We start from the raw sequence: 23,289 nt of genomic DNA, 5'->3' as shown, positions 1-23,289 counted from the left end.
AAATTGTAAACTTAAAGGAAAACTAAATTAACTCTAAATTCAAAACTAAATGATTAATCAATTATTTGAACTTGAAATCACTAATTAATTAGTTAATTTTCTATAATAATTAATCTTGAAATTTCTATACAAAAACATAAATTATTAAATAAACAAAATAAATTTATAATAATAATAAACTTAAAATTAATTAAAACATAAATTAAAACTTAAACTAAAATTTAAAAATATAAACTTAAAACTTAAAGTAAAAAAAATTTTAAAAAAAAACCTTACACAACATAAAATTTAACTAATCTAAACCTAAATTCAATACTAAAGTTTAAAGCTTAATTCAAATTTAAATTAAATTAACACTTAATCATCTAAAAATTAAACTCTAACTTAAAATGATAATCATTTTTATTGAAATAAGTAATAACTAATCTAATAATTATAATAATGTAAACCAAATCAATCTAACTCAAAACTAATTAAATTCAATTAATTAACTCTTAATTAATCAAATTATTTAAAACTAAAATTAATAATTGAAGTTAAATTAAGTTAATCAACTTGCTCAATTAATCTAATTTAATAAATAAATGAATCAATTATTCTTAATTAATAAATTAATTACTAACCCTAAATTAATTATGTTTAATTTAATCAATACTAATTAAATTGTTAACTTAAAAATCAACTTTAAATTAATCCTTAATTAATTAATTCTATTTTAAATTATACAATAAATTATAAACTAAATAAATCATTAAAGTCTTAAACCTAATTTATTTAATTCAAACAATAATTAAATCATTAATTAATTTGAAGCTAACTTTACAAATCTAATTAAAACAAAATTCAAACTAATCCTAATTTAATTCTCAACTTAATCAATTAATCTAAAATTGATCGACAACTTAAACTAATCACCGTATTTTATTAATTTAAATTTAAATTAATCTTAATCAATTCAAAACTAACCTTAATTAAGTTTAACTTAAATAATTCAATAATCAAATTTAGCAAATAATATTTGATTAACTAAATCAAACTTAATTATTAACTTTAAACTTTAACTGTAAATTAAACTTTAATCAAATATTAACTTATCCTAATTACTAAAATTGAATCATTTCACATAACTATAGGTTTATTTAGTTTGATAACTTAGAAATGGTGAGATTAATTAATTAAATTAAAAACTATTCCAAAACTTTGGTCTAACATATATTTTTAATATTTCTTTTAGACTTATGGATTTTAAAATATATTTCAAAATTCTCTTTCTAAAATATTTCAAAAATTATACACTTATTTTCCTAAAAAGTATAAATGTCCTTAATTATAAAATTTTGCTTCAGCCTTTCAAAACTTAACTTTTGCATCAAACTTTCTTCTTCAAAATTTTGACTTAGGAATTTTTTTTTAAAAAAAAACTCTAAAGACTAATTTCAAAACTTAGTTCACTATTTTCTCTCAGAAAATTTTCTAACTTCAATAGTTTTCCTTAGAAAATTTTTCTAATAAATCGTAAAATTTACGCTTTCTTTAACACTCACTTATTCATGGAAATTTTTTAGTTGTTCTAAATATATTTTTTTTAAAAAATTTAACTGAATTTTATTAAAATGCTTAGATATTTTATGTTTTTTTTAAAAAAAAAATACTATTATTTTCAATTACATAACTTCTAACTTATACTCAGAGAACCTTGATTTCAAAAAAAAAATCAAATGATTTTTCTAACTCAAACTCTTAATTTTTCTCTTGAACAGCTTCAAATATGTTGGTTGATATTACCCCTATTTTTGATGTGTGTCAAAGGGGGAGAGATAGTAAATTTAGGGGAAGTTATTGAACTCAGGGGGAAAGTTAAAATCTTTTTTACTTAACTCTGCATATTTTAAACTTAACTGTGAATCTTGGTTGCCAAACATCAAAAAGGGGGAGATTGTTGGTGCAAGGTGCACTAGAATCAAACTTGAGTTTTGATGTTGTCAAAGGTTCAAATTAAGTCATGTTGTGATCTGATGATTTAGCTAAGTGTGCAGGCTATTTACTCAATCGGGAAAGCCCTAGTCACGGCCAGACAGTAAAGTCCAAACAGGTCTGGAGGACCCAACGTTTGGCAGGTAGGTTGAGGTAAATAACTGGAGGAGCGATAGTGAGGTCGGGTTCCTGAAGGAAACAACCTAAGGTCGCTGATCCAACTGAAGAAATTGGGAAGGTTTCCAAGTTGAGATCAAGACAGTCCTAACTGTTATACTCATGCATATTACTACTCATGTATTATAACCGTATTAACTTTGTTTTGCAGGAATATTATTGTTATATCGAGCTAACTTTGTGTTGCAGAATCATATGACCCCTTGAACTTCAAATGGTCATAACTTTTGACTCAAAACTCAGAATTAGGCTCTGTCAGCGGCCACACGACCAACACTCAGAAAGCTTCATTTGACCAAGGGTTTGGTCGACTGAACAGGAGGTTCAGTCGACCGAAAAAGGCATTTTATCAGTCGACCAAACAGGGAAAAATGGCTAAACAGATAAGACTTGCAAACATGGTATCACAGCATGATCGGTCGACCGAAAATGAGGTTCAGTCGACCGAACAATGAAGACATTAATGACACATTAATTCAAGATCTCGACGAACAGGGAAGGCTACTGTTTGGTCGACCGAACCATTAAAGATCAGTTAATGCTCGAAGATAAGATCTCAGCGAATCTCAGCACAGAAGGAATGGAGCAGGTTCGGTCGACCGAACCCAGGGATCGGTCGACCGAACGTAGATAGTTCTTATAAAAGAGAGCTCGAGGTCCAGGGCTGAAGAACACTGTTCGAGTTCGAAGTTAATCTCTGTGCTAGCTGTTGTTGTTCGTTCTATTGCTCTATAAATCTTGTACACGCAAGCAAGTGCCGACTGAACTTCAACTTTCACATATTGTCGGTATATTTATTTTCATATTGCACTTAAATTAAAATAAGATAGTAGGAGTGTTACTATCTTATTTCATTGTACTTGTACGATCTACTTTTTTCCGAAGATTTCGGAAAGAAGGGTTTTAGTGCTTTGCCCATCGGTGCGGTGAAGGACTGCGGGCCTTCGAGTAGGAGTCAAGCTAGGCTCCGAACGAAGTAAAACGACTTTATTTCTTTTCTTATTTCTGCTGCATGATTCTGATTTAAAAGTAAAAGAAAAGTTTTAAAAGAAGCGATATTCACCCCCCTCTATTGCTCGTATCTGATCTATCACTTTTTGCTCCGAACAGACACTTCTGGAGATTTAGCTTGACCCCGTATGTCCTCAGTGTCCCAAAGGTTTCCTCTATATATTTGCACAAAGGTTGACCGCTCGGATTGATTTAATAAGTATGTCATCAACATATACCTCCAGGTTTCGCCCGATCTGCTTCCGGAACACTTTGTTCATGAGCCGCTGGTATGTAACACCTGCGTTCTTCAATCCGAACGGCATCACGTTGTAGTAGTAAGTGTCGTCCGCAGTTATGAAGCTTACTTTCTCCAGATCGTCACGGGCGAGCGGCACTTGATGGTACCCCTGATATGCATCCAGCATGCATATCAGCTCGCATCCAGCCGTCAAATCCACCATTTGATCAATTCGGGGCAAAGGGTAAAAATCCTTCGTGCATGTCTTGTTCAGACCCGGAAGTCGATGCAGACTCTCCACTTGTTACCCGGCTTGGAGACCAGCACCACATTCACGAGCCAGCTCGGGAATTGCACTTCCTGTATATGGCCGGCTTCTAGAAGCTTCTCGACTTCCGCTCGGATGATGACATTCTGCTCCGCGCTGAAGTCCCTCTTCCTCTGCTTTACAGGTCGAGCGTCCGGTCGGACATGAAGCTCGTGCTGTGCGACGCTCGGCGAGATGCTTGGTAGCTCGTGTGTTGACCACGCGAAGATGTCATTGTTGCGTTGTAGGCACCTGATCAACTCCTCCTTCGGGTCGGCTTCCAGATCGGATGCAACGAAGGTGGTGGCCTCCGGTCGGCCATCCCGGATCTGCACTTCTTCTTTTTCTTCATAAACTAAGGCGGGAGGCCTTTCAGTTATAGCATTTACCTTGATCCGGGGGGCCTCCCGAGCGGACCTCGACTCAACTCGGACCATTTTCACATAGCAATGCCGCGTTGCCAACTGATCGCCTCTGACCTCTCCCACTTGGTCCTCGACAGGGAACTTGATCTTCTGATAGAATGTTGAGATGACAGCTCGGAATTCACTGAGGGTTGGTCGGCCCAAAATGACGTTGTACGCTGAGGGTGCGTCCACTACGATGAAGTTAGTGGTTCGTATCCTTCTAAGCGACTCTTCACCGAGCGAAATGACCAATTTCATCTGGCCAACCGGCTAAACCTCGTTGCCAGTGAATCCGAACAGGGGCGTTGTCATAGGCAGCAGCTCAGCCCTGTCGATCTGAAGCTGGCCGAACGTCCTCTTGAAGATCATGTTAACCGAGCTCCCTGTGTCAATAAAGATGCGATGAATAGTGTAGTTTGCTATTACCGCTCTGATAATGAGGGCGTCGTCGTGAGGCATTTAAACTCCCTCGAGGTCTCCAGGGCCATAGCTGATCTCAGACCCGTTCACCTTCTCTTGGCTGCATCCTATGGCATGGATCTCCAACCGTCGGGCATACGACTTGCGGGCTCGGTTGGAGTCTCCGCTGGTTGGCCCTCCAGCGATGATGTTGATTTCCCCCGAGCGGTGTTGCTTCTATTTTCTTCCTCCCAAGCACACGGTCTGGCTCGCTCTTGGGAGGCTCGGGGGTTGCTTTTTGGTTGGTGCGGATGTCGCTACTCGGGTGACTGTCTGGCTGTTCGCCGTCCGATGTTTTGATGATTATGATACCGGTCAGGCGAAGGCGATCGATGGTGATAGTTCCTTGGCTTAGGGACCGGGGCGAGACTTCGACAGTCGCGGGTGTTGTGGGTTGTCGACTGATGAAGTGAACAAAACATGGGAGTCCATACCTTTCCTCTCAGCTTTAGTCGTTCGACCTCCACGTGTTGGACAGCGTGCGGCCTTGATTCCTGATGCGGCCTCTTCCCCTCGACCCGGGGTCCTCTGGGTGGTTGATGAACGGCTTGAGGCCTCCGCTCGGCCGGCGCTGCTAACTCTGCCGGTGTTTCCTTTTTACGGGCTGCTTGCGCCTCCTCCACGTTGATGTATTCGCTCGCCTTTTTCAACATATGGTCATAATCACGTGGCGGCTTCCTGATGAGCGAGCGGAAGAAGTCGCCATCCATCAGCTCCTAGGTGAAGGTGTGCATCATGGTCTCGGATGAGATTGCAGGAATGTCCAGAGCAGCCTGGTTGAATCGCTAGATGTACGCTCGGAGAGTCTCTCTGGCCCCCTACTTCATGGAGAACAGACTGACGCTGGTCTTTTGGTAGCGTCTGCTGCTCGCAAAGTGGTGGAGGAAAATCGTTTGAAAATCCTTGAAACTCCGAATCGATCCGTCCAACAGCCTCCGGAACCAACGTTGTGCGGAGCCGGACAGGGTGGTGAGGAAGACCCTGCATTTTACTCCGTCGGTGTATTGATAAAGAGTGGCGACGTTGTCGAACTTACCAAGATGATCGTCCGGGTCGGTTGTACCATTATACTCTCTGATCGCTAGTGGAGCGTAATGCTTTGGGAGCGGGTCCTGTAAAATCGCCTTAGAGAACTAGCGATTGATCCGCTCAAGGATGACTCGGTTCGAGGCGCCTTTCCTTTCCTAGCATCCCGCACGGGCACTTCATCAGATGATCCCTGGTTGGCTTGGGCCAACTCGGACAGAGTCTGGAACAGGGCTTGATGGAAGGGAATAAGGGCAGTGGGTGCCTCTCCTGGCGTGCCGGTCTGCCCTCTATTCTGGGCCCACGTAGAAAATTGCTCCGGTCGATCTTCTAGTGCCGCTCGACCCCCTAATGCTGAGGTGGCCTGCTGTGCTAACCGCTCGGCGTGAGCCTTTTGTTGCTGCTCCACTATCTTCGCTGCTCGCGCCTGGATGAGTGCGTCGAGCTCTTCTTGGGAGAGCGTCACGGTATGTTGACGTCCAGCTTCTTCCATCGCCTCGGCTCCGAATTCATGTGTGTTCCCACAGACGGCGCTAATTTGATCATGTCCGGGCGCTGAGTCGACAGACGCTGGGGACGTGGCGCTCTTGTTGACGGCGTATGAACCTCCGACTGGTGTGAGCCTCCGGTGAGAACCTGCAAACACAAAACCGAGCCGAGAAGGGGTTCCCGGCGACGGCCCTCCGATGCTCAAGTCAGCTTCGGCGAGAAGAGATCGAGGCAGAATAATGAGCATGAAGACTAGTTACAGTAGATGAGAATGCATACCTCCGTCGAAGCCTGGAGTCTTTATATAGGACCCCTGGGAGGCGCGTGCACGCTTCTCGAAGCGTGCGTGCTTCCCAAGACATACCTCAAAATGGATGTGTCAGAAAAGTACGTCTGGTGTCATACCGCAACCGTCCGAGCATATCTCTGCCCTAACAGTAGAAACTTCCACCGTACGATTCTCTGTCCGGTCCGACCGCTGACCATGCTGTTTGTCGGCGACACATGTCTCGAGAAGGATATCACCAGCTGTCCCCTTCGTCTTCTTCTGCACCTTTTGTCTATTACTAGTCTGAACGAGAGAGATGCTTGGACTCACTACCATCCGAGAAGGGACATGTACTGGACTGAAAGGAAGAGACGCTCGGCCCGTCGGTCACCCGGTAGTTCGGTGGACATCACGACTTAGCCAAGCGGGTCGTCCGCTCGGCTGAGGGCGACTGGCGCGGTCTTCTGAACAAAAGGAGTCATGCTTGGCTTGTGAGCGTCGGAAGCTTGGCATAACGGTCGAGCTGTCAAAGCGCCGGCTCGGGCGCTATCCGCGCCGATCGCTCAGATAGGTTAACTTTGACTACGACCGCCACAGGGCCGTTGACCATCATCCGGGAGGGCCCGCCTTTCTTAATCCTGTCCGGGCGCTGAGTCGACAGACGTTGGGGACGTGGCGCTCTTGTTGACGGCGTATGAACCTCCGACTGGTGTGAGCCTCCGGTGAGAACCTGCAAACACAAAATCGAGCTGGGAAGGGGTTCCCGACGACGGCCCTCCGACGCTCAAGTCAGCTCCGGCGAGAAGAGATCGAGGCAGAATAACGAGCGTGAAGACTAGCTACAGTAGATGAGAATGCATACCTCCGTCAAAGTCTGGGGTCTTTATATAGGACCCTTGGGAGGCGCGTGCATGCTTCTCGAGGCGTGCATGCTTCCCAAGACATACCTCAAAATGGATGTGTCAGAAAAATATGTCTGGCACCATACCGCAACCGTCCGAGCATATCTCTGCCCTGACAGTGGAAACTTCCACTGTACGATTCTCTGTCCGGCCCGACCGCCGACCATGCTGTGTGTCGGCAGCACATGTCTCAAGAAGGATATCACCAGCTGTCCCCTTCGTCTTCTTCTGCACCTTTTGTCTGTTACTAGTCTGAACGGGAGAGATGCTTGGACTCACTGCCATCCGGGAAGGGACATGTACTGGACTGAAAGGAAGAGACGCTCGGCCCGTCGGTCACCCGGTAGTTCGGTGCACATCACGGCTGAGCCGAGCCGGTCGTCCGCTCGGCTGAGGGCGACTGGCGCGGTCTTCTGAACAAAAGGAGTCCTGCTTGGCTTGTGAGCATCGGAAGCTCGACATAACGGCCGAGCTGTCAAAGCGCCGACTCGGGCGCTATCCGCGCCGATCATTCAGATAGGTTAACTTTGACTACGACCGCCACAGGGCCGTTGACCATCATCCCGGCGGGCCCCCCTTTCTTACCATTTTGAGGTATGTCTTGGGAAGCGCACACGCCTCGAGAAGCATGCACGCGCCTCCCAGCGGTCCTATATAAAGACCCCAGGCTTCGATGGAGGTATGCATTCTCATCTACTGTAGCTAGTCTTCACGCTCGTTATTCTGCCTCGATCTCTTCTCGCCAGAGCTGACTTGAGCGTCGGAGGGCCGTCACCGGGAACCCCTTCCCGGCTTGGTTTTGTGTTTGCAGGTTCTCACCGAAGGCTCACACCAGTCAAAGGTTTATACGCCGTCAACAAGAGCGCCACGCCCCCAACGTCTGTCGACTCAACGTCCGGACATGATCATAAAGTCTAATGGAATTCGACCTAAAAACATTCTATAAAATTTATTAAATTTTAAAAATTTCTAAATAAATTTTATATATTTATATTTATTTATTTTAATAATATTATTACTAATCAAATTTACCAATTCAAAATTTTATTAAAAGTTTGACCAAATTAAAGGGTTGACCAACATTTCATGTTAATTTGGATCAAAATTATAAATAAAAATATTTAAAATTATTATAATATTATTAAATTTTAAATTATATTATTACAATTTTTTTTAAGTGTGACGTTATCTTCTCTTTGTTTTTAGTCAAAACAAGATAAAAGTATAAATAGTTGAAAAAAATTTATGGACAAGTATGCTATTTATCATTTTATTAAAAAAATAAATTTAATTAGGTATTTTAGGTTTTCTTTGAAAATAAATATCGTGCAAGACTATGACCGCCTATGCTTTTTCAAGATTGAATACACCTCCTTAAATCCACAAACTTCCGTGAAATTTACAAATATCGGTAAAAGTCTTGCAAAAAAGTCTATAGAACTCTATAGAATTTTTTTTCGCAACTATATGAGATTCTATAAAAGTCAATAAAAATTTATCAACTCCACGAAAGTCTATTATTAAAAGAAATCAGTAAAAGTTATTTAATCTCTTGATTGAATACACCCCATTAACTATCTTTTCATATGAACAACTAAATACATTTAGGTTATGTTTGGTTGAGTGTAATGTAATCTTGCTTGTAATGTAATCAAATTTGTAATGTAATGTAATGTAATCTTGATTACATTACTATGTTTGATAATGTAATGTGTGTAATCTTTGATTACAAGGATGATTACATTTTTTGTTTGTTGTCCATTATTTTTTATAAAAAATGTAATTCGTATTATCATAAAATGATAAAAATATCCTGCGACCTCTACCGATGGCCGCTGCACCTCTATCGGAGCTTGCGGCAACCAATGGTCGTCGCCGTTGGCCTCCTTCGTTGGCAGCCGCCACCGGCAACCGGCGACGGCGACCGACAGTGGTCGACGGTGATGATCACCAGCGGCGACGGGCGGTGGTGGCCGACGGTGGCGACGGCAGCCGGCGGTGGCGGTGACGAGCGATGGTCGCCGGCGGCGACGGCCGACGGTGGTCGCCAATGGTGGTCACCGGTGGTGGTCGCCGGCGGCAGGCGGTGGCGACGACAGTCGGCGGTGGCGGCGGCGGCCGACGGTGGCGACGACAGCCGGCGGTGGCGGCGGGGGGCGGTGGTCGCCGGCGGCGACGGCCGACGGTGGTCACCTGTGGTGGTCGCCGGCGACTGGCGGTGGTCGCCAGCGGTCGGCGGTAGGCGGTGGTCGTCGGCGATCGGCGGTGGCGCCAACGGGCGATAGTCGCTGGCGGGCGGCGGTGGTCGCCGGCGGCCGGCGGTGGTGGTGGTGGCCGGCGCCAGCGGCAGTGTGGCCGGCGGCGGCGATGGCACCGGCGGTGGCGACGGTGGGAGGTGGTCGCCGACGGTTGGCGGTGGTCGCCGACGGCAGTGGATGGCAGCCACGGTTGACTAGGGGTATATTCGACATTTAAATTTTGATTAAACGGTAACCTCGTAATGTAATCCGATTACATAGTATTACTTTGTAATCCAGATTACAAAATTTCACTACCTTTTGTAATCCAGATTACATTACATTACAAGTTTAAAATTAAACCAAACAAAATAATCAACCTTGTAATGTAATCCTGATTACATTACAGAACAGATTACACCCTATCAAATATAGCCTTAATCCGAGACAACTTTATAATCAAGAAATACTCGACTTTACTACTTCAGTATTCAGGCACCATAGAACAGAATAACTCCATCTCTTTAATGGAGGAGAAGATAACTTAATTTAATGATCGAAGCGCTAGAGCTTTTATTAAACAGGAGGCACAATTATATACGTTTAAGATTAATTGTGTTCGGATTCAAAAGGACTAACCAAAACTAAAATAGGAGGAAAGGTCTTATTAATTCTATATGACTCTCGTCTCTTTGATAGAGAGAAAATAATTATAGAACTGATAGTAGTAAATATGAATAATAACTTAGGAATAGCGGGGTAAAAATTGAAGTGGATATATAATTTGATCATTTATAAATTACCTTATGAGATTTGGTAATTTTGAAACCTTATCTACAGGGTTCGATAAAAAGTTAAATTTTAAGATTTTTGAATCAAATTTGTTCAACATCCGATCCTACATGAGTAAGGGTGTTAATTCATGTGTGTGATTCAAATAGGGTCCATGTTATAACAAAAAAAATTCTAATTCAAGTCCTATCCAAACTTGAACCTAACTCAAAAACTTTAAATCTAAATTTGAGCCTGAATAACTTGACAAACTTAAATAATCCAACCGACCCAATTAAAAGAGATATTTTTTAAAAATTATTTTTTACTATTTTTCTTATAATTTTTTATTTTAATATTTGTATTCTTACTGACCTTCCGTTATTACATATCTAAAATATTTTAATTTTTAAAACAAAATAAATTGAATTTAGACAACTCCTGCTATTATTCCTACATAAAATATTTTAATTTTTAAAATAAAATTTAATATAATCTTAAAAAAATCTTAAATTTAAATCAATCGTAAACATAACCCCTAAACTCTCAATTTAAACTTAATCTCAATTAATTTTTTTTAAAATTCTAATATGATATTTTTAGTATCGATTCTGATTGGATTGATGCATCGAATTCATTTTTAACACCCGGAGTGAATAAAAAACAAACAAACAAAAAAAAAAAAATCGGATTCGACTCAATCTCCCTCCTCTTCAGTTAATCGCTTTGCTGCTCATCCCTATGGTGAAGCTGGTTCGTGGTAAGTGACTGGGTAAGTTCGTTGCGTCTACGAAAGAATTCGAAAAAAGCACAATTTAACTTATCAGGTACGTTTCCCTCGAATGGTTTAATCCGATACAAACCCTAACCGGAGGATTGCGCCGGAGGATTAATCCGTCCGTTTCTTGTTTCCCCTTTGCTTTTTCCTTTTTCCCACGGCGTTTCTCGATCCAAGCCCTAGCCTTAGAAATTCCGCCTAGGGGCGGAGAGAAACGGCAGCGGGAGGGCCTCCGACGTTCGTCATGGAGGACGAGAGGTTCCGCGATCTTAGAGCCGTGGGGGACCGCCCTCCTCGGCCTTCTGCGTCGGCGCCCCAGATCATGGAGCGCTTCCATGCCATGCTCCGGGAGAGGCAGGAAGACCTGGTGGAGGTCACTGAAGAGGACTCGCCCTCGCATCCCTCCGCAGATGATGCGGTGCGATGCTACGAGGATGTCCTGTCAGAACTCACCTTCAACTCGAAGCCCATCATCACGGAACTGACGGTGATTGCCGGGCACAAAATTCAGTTTGCCAAGGAGATCGCCGACGTCATTTGCGCTAGAGTTCTTGTGGTGTGGTTTCTGCACTACTGTGTATTTTGAGTTTAGAAGTCCTACTGTAGTCTAACTAATTGTGAAATTTTTTATAGTTCTTTTTTACATAATTCTTTCTCAATATTTTTGGCAATAGTAGAAAGGGAAGTGTAACCTTGTCCTGACTATTAAAAAAAAAAAATCAGTGAACTTTGTTTGATATCCTGGACATGTCCTTGCCATCACACCTGGTTTATCTGTTTCGCATAAGTCTACAACTGTGTTCCATAATAACCATTTAGACGCTAAATAGTCAAAGGGATTTATACTTGGGCATTACATGCAGGTACCAGCGGAGCAAAAATTACCTTCCTTGTACCTTATTGATAGTATTGTGAAGAATATAGGTCGTGATTACGTGAAAATTTTTGCTACACGGCTTCCTAAGGTGAGCATCATAGTGAATTCACATTCTTGCTCCTTGATCAGTACTACTTTTATCTAATTTTGTGATAAATTGTAATGAAAATCATTGTTGGACAATAAATCATTTTTGACGTGTAAGAGAAAACGTTAATGTGTCTGTGTCTACTGATTCTGTGCAGAAGACTCTTTTGATATGTATTTTCTTGTAAACTATCAATTGCTTACTTATATCAAATAATGATCAGCAACAGGAATGCCATTTTAATTTAAAGTGTATTTATATTTTTTGAAGGTGTTTTGTGTTGCATACAAGCAAGTTGATCCTAGTCAGCATCCTTCTATGCGGCACCTGTTTGGGACCTGGTCACAAGTCTTCCCATCTTCTGTACTTCAGAAAATAGAGGATGAGCTCCAGTTGTCTCCATCCGACAGTCGAAGAACATCAACAATAATAAGCAACAAGCCGTCAAAATCCCTGTCACCTCGTCCCTCTCATGGTATTCATGTAAATCCAAAGTACTTGGAAGCACGACGACAACAATCTGCTGTAAGATTATTACCTAGTTATATTTCTATCCATGTCCTTATTTGTAGTTGCTGGCTCAACTGATTTTTATATTAAGTACTTAGACGAGTGCTTTTACTCTTTTTGTTATGTCTTAAGCTCATCATGTGAATGCCCTTTTCTAGTTACACCTCAGTGTTGTCTAATTGAGGTTCATACTGTAAATTGTTTTGGTGATATTGTGATTGTGAATCATATTGAATTGCGAATAGTAAGGTTCATCCATAAATATAAATAAGAAAAATACTTCTACTCTACTGAAAATCTATTAGAATTAGCACCATAGTATGATTAATAAAACAAACTGTCACAGATATTATAGGGCTTTAAAGTACTAAGGACATTATTAGACTAACATTATCAGAAATTTTAACTATCTTTTGAAATATATGAAAAAGAAGGGGAGCCGTGGTGCAACGGGAAAGCTGTTGCTTTATGATCAAAAGGTCACGGGTTCAAATCCCAACCTCTTGCAAAAAGCAAGGTAAGGCTGCGTACAATCGCAATGGATCCTTCCTTGGGACCCCGCATAACGGGAGCTTCGTGCACCGGGCTGTTTTTTTTTTTTGAAATATATGAAAAAAATAACATAAAAACGTATATGTGTGATGTTAATATGTTATGATAGTTAATATTGTGCTCCAGATCTTAGGATCTTATGATCTTACTAATTAAATTGGTTTAATTGATCTAGTTCCCAACTAGGATTTGAATTTGGCCGGGATCTTGCAATTCTACAATTTAATCCTATTCACGCCACCGTTCCTACATAGGATCTTGGTTCCAACATTTTTGATAACCATCAATCATCAAAATTCAATAAACCATGCCCAAGATAAAGTAGTAATTTAGAAGCACTCACCTGTGCACTTGGTAGTTTCATGCATTGCAACATGATGCCTTGATGGACGAGCTCAACTAAGGAAGGTTAGGATGTCATAGACTAAATTTTCTTAATTCTCTTAAGAGCTATGCAACGGTCAAGTTGTTGTCGTGTGATCTAGAGGTCATGGGTTGAGTCTTGAAAATAGCTTCTTGCAAAGAAAGGTAAGGCTGCGTATAATAGACCCTTCCCCGCGATCTCGCATTGGCAGAAGCTTCGTGCATGGGCCGCCCTTTCTCTCTTAAAAGATGTGCACAGGTAGGCGATGATAGCGGGTTAGATATCTGCTTTTTTAGGTACCACCTGTACTTGTACATGAGCAAATATCTGCTACCCTAACTGGTTTGAATATGTTCTTGGGATGAGAAGAGGGTACTCAAATCATAGTTTCTTTACTTAAATGACTAAAATATGTGGTACTCTGTTGGTACCTGCAAGTTTAAGCAAACTGATTCAGAATCAAACCAAATTATTAAGTATAATTGGGTACTTGAACCTGACTTGAATGGTGGGGTACCCTTGGATACCTTATTATCAGGTGTCACATTACCAGCCCTATGCTCAACAGATGGTGTGTTCATCTCTTTGGCTTAAGTCCCTGAGGTTGAGGATGAGGGCTGATGTATTCTGGATGCTGAAGTTTCTTGAAGATGCCATGTTGAATAGAAAGCAACAAAAGGTTTTTTTTTACCCTAGAAATCTGTCAAGTTATTTTTCAGGTGTATGAGTTCAAGTACAGGTTTCTACACGTCTTTGTGAATTGTCAATCTGTCTTCTTCATATCAAATTAAACCAACTTTTACCCCACTTCAAGTGATCCATTGGTTTGAATTGTTTGGTGCCTGATTTGAATTAAATGTGATTCAAATGATTTTGTTCACTCTTGTTGATTTTTGAATCACACAATTTTGATCACACTGGTTTATTTTGCTTGTAATTTTTTTCCTATTCAGTAACTTTGTGTGACAAGATCTAAAAAAACACTTATTGTTGATAGATTACTATCACTCAAGCTACAATCTCTTAACCACTAGGAATTAGCGAAGTAATGATCACAATATTTTCGTCATATAAAGGTGAGTTCGGCACTTTTATGAAGGTGTAGAATGCAAGGAATTCATTCTGGAGAACAATCCTTTGTGGATTTCTTGCCTAAAACGTGGATGCAATTTCATATAAATAACGTCTGAGAGAATTGAGTTTGAATATCTGGAAGCAATGACTCAATTCCCTCCAATTACATTGGGATAAGGAAGCAATAATATAAAGCCTATTTTGGCAAAATAGTCTAAAATTTGAGGGGTATTGCCTATTGTTCACCATAAATATACCTCTTCGAGATTATCAAAAAGTGTAAATTTATTTGATGATAAATCACCACCTTTTGGTCACTTGATCTAGAAGTTCTATTATCACTAAATAAACAAGTTTGATTATATCTCAGTTGTTTGGGTGTTAATATTATTTGCAAACTTTCTTTTTATTATTTCACTTAAATATAAATTTTTGTCATAATTTTTTGATTTGATAGGTAAATGTAAGTATGCATAAAAAAAAGTGATGTATAAAGGTCTACTTTGGGTCACTGCTCATGCCTGAAACAACATTAGGTCAGAGTTGATACCCAAGGTACAATATACATGCGCTTGTATCCCTCTAAAACTCCTTTCCACATCAATTTGCTCACTCTCATGTATGCTACGGTTCCTAGCTACTCAAACATGATGAACATGTAGGACATAGCTAGGTGTCGGGCTTTCATCAAAATTCCATCACCATGGTAGTGATGTTTGTAGGTCCTGAACATCCTCCGGCAGGCGGTCATCTCCTGCTGCATGTGAAGCCATGCCCTGACTTGGTTCCATAGCAGGGGTCACAGGAAGAAGAGATGCTCCTGTGACTCCAGCCAAGCACCACAAAATGTACAATCCTTGTCAGCAACATACCTTAAGCGATCTCGTGGGGGAAGCCTCCTGTGAGCAAGGAGCCAAACAGTGAATACATGACATGGTCGAAGGTGTGACTTCCACACCGTATCTGTGCCTGAAGTGATCATAAGCATTTTTCTCTGCCCCAACCATCCAACCAACATATGTGCAGCTGCCTCTGAGAAACCAGTTGAAGAAGCTAATTCATCCCGTATCTGTAGTAGCTTCTTAATCAATGGGGAGTGAGTATGCTTGGCTTGCCAGGCCCAGATGTCCACACGGCTCAAGTATGTATGGTGTATCCACTTAATCCACATAGCATCTTGTTTTTCATCGATACTCCATAAAAACTTTAGTTAGCAGTGCTTTGTTCCATGCCTTTAGATCCCGCAGCCTCTGCCCTCCTTCCTCCTTAGGCTTGCACACGTCAGCCCAAGAGATAGGTGAGTGTTTAGTAGTCCACATGAAGGCCTTGCATATACTGTAAATGCGATCTACAATTTCATAGGGCAATGGAAGGACAGAGAGCCAGAAGCATTCTACTCCCTGTAGGACTGAGCTGATGAGCTTGATCTTCCCTGCATAGGACAATGTCCTCTTTGGCCAGGCATTGATCCTTCTAATGAGGGAATCCGCCAGTGGGTTGTAATCGGAGATTCTGAGCTTTGCTAAAGCTAAGGGAATCCCTAGATATCTAAAAGGCATCACACCCTCCTAAAATCCGGTTTCCTTAATTAGACTGCTCTTTATCTGATCAGTAACACCTGCCATGTAGATGTGTGACTTGAGCTTGTTAACTTGTAAACCTGCCATGGCTCCAAGCGTATCCAAAGAGCTTGCCAAAATATAGATACATGCAGTGAACACAAGTAACAGCATGCAGATCTCTGATCTTCAAGTTGAATGCTTGGAAGGACTTGATGGATGGTTGGTGGAAACTCAAAAATTTCATGTGTGGTTCACCTCCTTCATTATCCTTCTTTGTTCTAGACCCTATTAAAGATGAAGTTTTTTTTTTCTGTTTCTGTTTTAATCTGGATTAACTTTTGGTGAAATTGAAGATTAGAGTTCAGCAATTATCTTTATGTAACATGTTTTCTCTCTCCTTTTGGATATATATTACTAAGTCATCTGATTGACCTGTCTGAGTAAACTTAGAAGCAATATGATAATTACAGCAAATAGTGATATTCTGAGGCTTAGGATGTGGTAAGCTACATATGAATTTCTGCTCATGTTAGGAAGTTCAGTAGATTATTGGAGTAAGCTTCAAACATAATAGAGCGTGGTTGCCTATGAATTTCCATGTTTTAATTTTTTTTTTGTGTGTAAACATAAAGTTTATTGAATTTCCATATTTTAATTTTTTTTTGTGTGTAAACATAAAGCTATTGTGGTGTCATCTAATTATCTTATGTCATCTGAATGTAGTCCTAAAAAGCTTTAAGATTTGGAGTTGTCATGTTTTTTTAATGCTCTTTTAAAGCATTTTAACATGTCTTTGTAAAGCTCTTTACTGTAGACAGGAACATATCACGATTCTTAAATTTTTGGTAGGGTGTACAACAAACAAGACTTCCTACTGGTATACAAGTTTATGGACAGAAACCCATTGCACGTTCCAGTGAATATGATTTTGATCAACCTGAAATGCCACTCCAGCACCTTGACAAAGAAGGGGAAACAATTGCCCTTTTGAAGAAAAAAGCAACTATTTCACCATCTCCTCCAAGAGTTGGTCTGAAAAGGTCCATATCACCACCTGATCTGAGATCCCACAATGGTACCTCCAAGGTGATCAGTGGTAGGGCTTCGTCATCCCATTCTGGTGGGTATGCACCAGGAGTCAATGATGCTAGTCGTTGGCTGGATGGAAGTAGGCTACCGAATGAAGATCCTCGGCTTTACAAGTTAAATAATGGCTATGTTAAACAGAATCCTAGAGACTTGATTGATGCATATGGAAATCCTAGAGGAAAAATTTCTGTTCTTGAGAAGGCTTCAAAGGTTCAGCGTCTTGATGTGAATGGCATAGCAAGTGAAGCAGCCACCAGAAATTGGAAGAACACAGATGAAGAGGAGTACGTTTGGGAGGACATGAGTCCAACTTTATCTGATCGGAGGAGTAGCTTACCAATGTTTGAACCTACTCCTGGAAGCTTTAGCATGAGAACAGGGTTTTCAAGATCTAATCCTGCTAAAGCTTTAGCATCGGATTTTGCAAGGCGTACTTGGCCTGGTCATGCCCAGCTGCCTCAGGCTGATGATCCCTCCTGTAATGTTGAAGATAGGATTGCCCCCATTGGAGTATGGCTCTTGATCTTTCCTTTTTATTCTATTTTGATTGGTACAATTGATTATCGGAAAGATTAAATTCCAAATCATGTGATATTGTTTCTTTTATTAATTCCTAACCTCAGTAATTGATTTGTGAAATTGTTTGCTATTTTGCATCCCAGGATAAGAAGTGGGAGAATAACTAGCTGACACTTTTATGCAGAACTGGTCTACCATTGTTAACTTAGGGTGAAGCATTTTGAATCTTATGTCCTTAGACCTACTGAGATACTGATCAGTATCCAAATATGGTGTCTTGGAACAACCTCCTGCTGTGAAAACTGTCTACTAGGATCTCTTAGATCCCAATTAATCTTTCTGGCAGAAATATGCATATGTGCAGTGGCAATATTGCATTAGAGGGATCCTTAGCATCTGGCTCCACAAGAATGTTTATGCATGGATGAAAAGTCTGCTATGTGGTTTGATTTAAGTAGCGGATTTCTCATGAAACTAATCTTTGCACTGTGAATTAGCCATAACTCACCTTAATTAGGTTATACACTTGTTTTGGTATAGCCTGGTGGTTTATTTGCTAGGGTCGTGAACTTGTGATTCAGATCTGATGTGTTGAAAATTTCTAAACCTTCAAGTATTCTGCCTATTAAGGTAGAAGATGCTAGGGTAGTTGTTAACTACCTCATGTTTCCTTTGCATAGTTTGTTTAAATTTGCAAAATGACTTGTGCTGATTGACACACTGATTCCAACTGATAAATCTTGAAATATCTAAATTTATTGTCATTATTATTGCTACTAATTGATGCTATGCTTCATTCATTTTTTTTATAGTTATTTATTGATAATGCATTTTAAGAATTTAATGACTGTTTTGTGTTTGCATCTGTTGCAGTCCCAACCTGGATTAGTAAAACCTATGTTAGTTTGTGCAGATTGAGACACTAATTTCAACTGATAAACTTGAATTATGTAAATTTATTGTCATTGGTATCACTACAATTAATGACAGCACTTTGCTCTATTTTTTTCACCTGTTATTTCTTCATAATGAATTTTATGTAACTTAATTAATTTGTTAGGGTTTGTGCCCGTTGCAGTCCCAACCTGGATTAGTGAAATCTATGTTAGCTTGCCAGATTGAGACACTAATTTCAACTGATAAACATGAATTATTTAAAATTCTTGTCATTGTTATCACTACAATTAATGACAGCACTTTGGTCTTTTTTTTTCACCTGTTATTTATTCATAATGAATTTTTTGTAACTTAATTAACTTGTTTGGGTTTGTGCCCGTTGCAGTCCCAACCTGGATTAATGAAATCCTGGGATGGTACAGTAAGTCAGAAGGACATGCTGCCTCATTATCAGGATTCTAACCGTATTCATGATGGTGGGAAATTGAGTTACATTTTGCCACCGCTCACACAGCAGAACTTGAGCCCAAGATCATATAACAAGGCTGCTGGAATCCTTCCTCTTGCAACAAGGGGAATGGCACCAGTGAGTGGTCAGAGACATCTTATTCCAAATGACACTTTGCCTGATATCGAACTTCCAATCCTGAGATCATCAGATGTTCAACGGCCATACTCACCTGCTTCAGCAGTCTTGCCTTCTGGTCATATATCACAATCACTTTCTTTGCTTCCTATTTTGCAAAGTCAAACTTCAACCAGAAATTCACTTGATGTTCCAGAACCTAATAGGCCAACACTGATTCAAGGATCCCATTCATTTGTGCCCCAACAACAATATGACCTAGCCACTGCTAAGGACTCAGATCCATTTAGGTTGCTTACTTTGCGTTACCAACCTCATGGCGTGCCCTATCCAAGTCAGCAAAGTAACGAAAAGGGTATTCCTATCCCCCTACAGTCTCAGGGGACCTACCTAAATGTTCTTCCACCTGGGCAAGCCAATGTTTCTTCTTACTCAGCTGGCCAGCCCTTGAAGTTGCTACCAGCACTAGGACATGGGATTCCTGAGGCTTCTGCTTTTCCATCTTCTAAAGCATATAGTACAGCTGATGCATCTTTAGATGCAAGGGGTGACCTACCACCTCTGCCTGCTGGACCACCTCCTGCTTCATCTCAAATGGGACCTACATCTCAAAATATAAGTTCCTTGATATCAAGCTCTCCTGCTAGTTCATTTTCAGGCCTTATCAACAGTCTCATGGCACAGGGGTTAATATCATTGAATTCAAATTCTCAATCTCAGGTTAACCATCTTTGTCATCTATTATGGATGAGCTGCTTTTTTGTTTCAAAATAATATTACATTTCTCATCTTTTTAAATGTAAATTTGCAGGATTCTTTGGGGGTTGAGTTTAATCTGGAACTTATGAAGGTGAGGCATGAGTCTGCAATCAATTCCTTGTATGGTGATCTTCCAAGACAATGCACAACTTGTGGCTTGCGTTTCAAGTGCCAAGAGGACCATAGTAGCCACATGGATTGGCATGTAACTAAAAATCGGATATCAAGGAACCGTAAACAAAAGCCCTCTCGCAAATGGTTTGTGAGTGCAAAAGAATGGCTAAGTGGTGCAGAAATACTGGGAAATGATGTTGTTCCTGGGTTTCTTCCCACCGAGTCAGTTGCAGAGCAGAAGGAAGACAAAGAGATGGCAGTTCCTGCAGATGAAGATCAGAATGTTTGTGCATTATGTGGGGAGCCTTTTGAGGATTTCTACAGTGATGAGACAGAGGAATGGATGTATAAAGGGGCTATGTATTTGAATACCCCAGATGGATATACTGAAGGATTAGATAGGTCTCAACTGGGTCCTATTGTCCATGCTAAGTGCAGATCTGAGTCCAATGAATCTGGACAATCATAAAGGGTAAGTACTTTTTTAGTTTGTTTTGACATTGCATTAGTTCTCTAATGATTATGAGCAATGAATTTGTATTTTAGCTGCTTTTTTTTTTGAGATTCCAGACTACACATGCTTCTTGATATCTATTAAGAATACGCTGTAGGTTCCAAAAACACACTAAGTTTCAATAATCACTTGTCCCATTTTTCTTCCCCGTACTCTGCAAAATCAAAAGATGTTGGGCAAAGGTACGTGTAGCTGTTTTAATAATTGCTTAACAACACTCCTTGTGCTAGACCGAAGAGTGGAATCAATTTCACTTGTATATAGATTTTTATATGGACAATTATACAGAAGTCAAGTGTTGTAAAGCAAACCAGACACCTCTTAAACCACCAGGAGGAAATAGAATTATGCTTCAACTCCATCCTTAGCAAAACCATGAGGCAAGAAAGCAAGGAACTAAGAATCACCTTGCCTATGTGCATTTGTTAATTTTCCCTGTACAAAGAACATGGCAAACTACTACTGGTTCTGTGAAAAATGTTGTTTTTTTACACTTCTTTAAACCTTTAATGTGATAATCTCTGTTGCTTTTTTTAGGTGTTTGATCACATCCTCACCGTTGTAATGGAATAGGTCTATAGACATTTATATTTTTGTTACACATGACTTGACGACACCTAATAGACCAAGTGCTTGGGTGCACGAATTCCTATTTTTGCGACACATGACCTGACCTCACCTTGCCACCACCATTATGACATTGGTGTTTGCCTAGCACCTTTATTTTTGACATTGGTATTTGCCTGGCCCTACTTACCACCTAGCATGCTGTTGATATCCTTCTTATTTTAAAATGCCATGACAAGTGGTATTTTATGTTATAAAAAACAATTATTTTAGATTATTTTTATATGGTTAGACTGGTAGTTAAAAAGGGTTTTGAGGGATCTGACTATTGCTGAGTTTAATAAGATCCATGTAACCGTCTCTAAATAGGTGAACAAACATGGCCTAACGAGGACAAATGATTGGAGTGGTACAGTAGACAGAATGTACTGGTCTAACAGATCATCGAATTCTGCATCAGCCCAGTTTTAAACTATTGTTTTTCTTATACTATGGTGAAATTTGATTTAGATTCAACTATTTGAATATATTGTACGGATATTATCTTTTATTTTTCTTTTTATTATTCTATTTTTCTTTTTAGAGGCAACTATTTTTCTAGTGGCTAAGAATGGGATGTTGTTTCTGATAAATGAGATGTTTTGTGCCCATTTTGAATTGCTTGAATATCTTTCCTTGAGAGGGGCATTTACAGATTAGCCTCTTGGTTATTTATTAATTGATTGGATAGGAGATGACGGAGATCAGTTTTTTCCCTTTTCAGATTGGATGTAGCCAATGATTTAATGTTTAATTATGTTATGGATCAACACATCCAACTGACGTGATATCATTTTTTGCATTAAGCAGGAAAACAACCTCTGTTACCAGCTCACAAGATTGCAGCAGGATAATATTTCGTTCTCTGCAAAATCAGTCAGAGAACCAGGTTGACATGGCACTGAAAACTTCATTCTTTTTCCTCCCAATGATCAAGCCTGCCTACCATGCTGTACATGTAAAGTTAAACTCGTGTAACTTCTAGCCATGTCTAAGATGCATCCTCTTCATCTTTCTGAGCTTTTAGAATTAGTATTTATGGATGTTGATCTCTATTGGTAGGCAGCGCAATGAGTGACATGTTTATTTCCAAGTTGATTATCTGCATCGCTGGATGCTATCTCAGTTTCCTTTTCTACTATCCACCTTTGCAGCGAGGTTATGCAATTTTTTTGTTCAGAGAGAGGAAAAACAATTTTGGAGAGCCAGCCAGTAGCTTTGCAAGCCTTTGTTTCGAGCGATGTTGATATTCAAAGGTGTTTATGATGTATTAGCATGATGCATGATTGATGCAGCGACGAAACTGCGCTTGTACCATATTATAATTCCATCGTTTATTTTTTATTCTAGTGTACTCCGATCTTATGAATTCAATGTGGCACTGCTGCTAAATTTATTCATTTGAAGTTCGTCATATGTGCAATCACAAGTTGTAACATTGATCACCACTAGTACCGACTCTTTTTTCATTTGCAATGGGCAGAGATCATAATGTTTTGCATTTATCAGAAAGATCGACTATGATATATTAAGGCCGTGGAACATGACGTGTGTTTTGAGCGAATGACCGTTCTTTGTTTTATCGAACCATTTATTGTAATTAGCAAGGGCATAGCCCGCACGGATACGTAATTGAATAATGTAAGGTACTGCACACTTGATATGTAAGACTGAAACGTTGTACGCGGTTTGTAATTTTGCATTCACTTTTTTGTTTTTGTTTTTTTGGAAACATTGTATTTTGATGTTCGGAATCATGAGTTGCTGTTACTAACTTGTTTGTGTGTGTATTTTGAATAATTGATTGACGTTTTAGCCTTTATTATCTAACGGTTGCATTTAGTGTACATTTGGCTGAAGGCTTTTTCTAGTAAACGAAAGGTAACTATAAAACACTTATATATATATAGCTCTTGAGAGCTTTTTGACACCAAGAACTCATTGGAAAAATTCAAAAACATTTGTGCTCAAGTGATACAAGTGCCCAGCAATACTTCAGAGTTTGAGAAAGATTAGAAGACCTTAATTATTAAGCCATGGTAGTTTACTTCTTTCTTAATCTTTCGAACTCTTTTTTATTTAGCGAGAGATGAAGATTTGCTAGAGTGAAATCCGAAATCCCTCCTGTGAAATTATAACGATTGAATCAAAC

At 40.0% G+C, this 23,289-nt stretch overlaps 1 protein-coding gene across 7 annotated transcripts; it reads left to right on the top strand.

Annotated features, from left to right (window-relative positions):
* The first annotated feature begins 11,098 nt into the window (after positions 1–11,098).
* LOC122033811 (polyadenylation and cleavage factor homolog 4-like) lies at positions 11,099–22,551 on the top strand. Of its 7 annotated transcripts, none has more exons than XR_006126632.1 (8): positions 11,099–11,582; positions 11,890–11,991; positions 12,262–12,516; positions 16,903–17,652; positions 18,944–19,864; positions 19,956–20,489; positions 21,948–22,095; positions 22,292–22,551. XR_006126632.1 is itself a non-coding variant. In XM_042592972.1 (7 exons), the coding sequence occupies exons 1-6, from the start codon at positions 11,271–11,273 to the stop codon at positions 20,484–20,486; spliced, it is 2,871 nt and encodes a 956-aa protein (XP_042448906.1). In that variant the 5' UTR covers positions 11,099–11,270; the 3' UTR covers positions 20,487–20,489; positions 21,948–22,551. The 7 variants fall into 7 exon arrangements, 3 of the variants coding, with proteins under 3 accessions (XP_042448906.1, XP_042448907.1, XP_042448908.1); XR_006126630.1 differs by having other exon boundaries at positions 22,200–22,551; XR_006126631.1 differs by having other exon boundaries at positions 21,948–22,100.
* Positions 22,552–23,289: the final 738 nt, after the last annotated feature.

This window comes from Zingiber officinale, chromosome 11B, assembly GCF_018446385.1.
Source record: "Zingiber officinale cultivar Zhangliang chromosome 11B, Zo_v1.1, whole genome shotgun sequence".
Lineage (NCBI taxonomy): Eukaryota > Viridiplantae > Streptophyta > Magnoliopsida > Zingiberales > Zingiberaceae > Zingiber > Zingiber officinale.
The sequence above is the reverse complement of the archived record's forward strand: the minus strand, read 5'-3'. Positions and strand labels throughout refer to the sequence as shown.

What these genes read in the sequence shown, in the direction of transcription:
- LOC122033811 (XM_042592972.1), top strand. Translation starts at nt 11,271, where the DNA reads ATGGAGGACGAGAGGTTCCGCGATCTTAGAGCCGTGGGGGACCGCCCT. An exon ending in TTGCTACACGGCTTCCTAAG is followed by an intron (nt 11,992 to 12,261) that starts GTGAGCATCATA and finishes TATTTTTTGAAG; the next exon opens with GTGTTTTGTGTTGCATACAA. An exon ending in ATTCAAATTCTCAATCTCAG is followed by an intron (nt 19,865 to 19,955) that starts GTTAACCATCTT and finishes GTAAATTTGCAG; the next exon opens with GATTCTTTGGGGGTTGAGTT.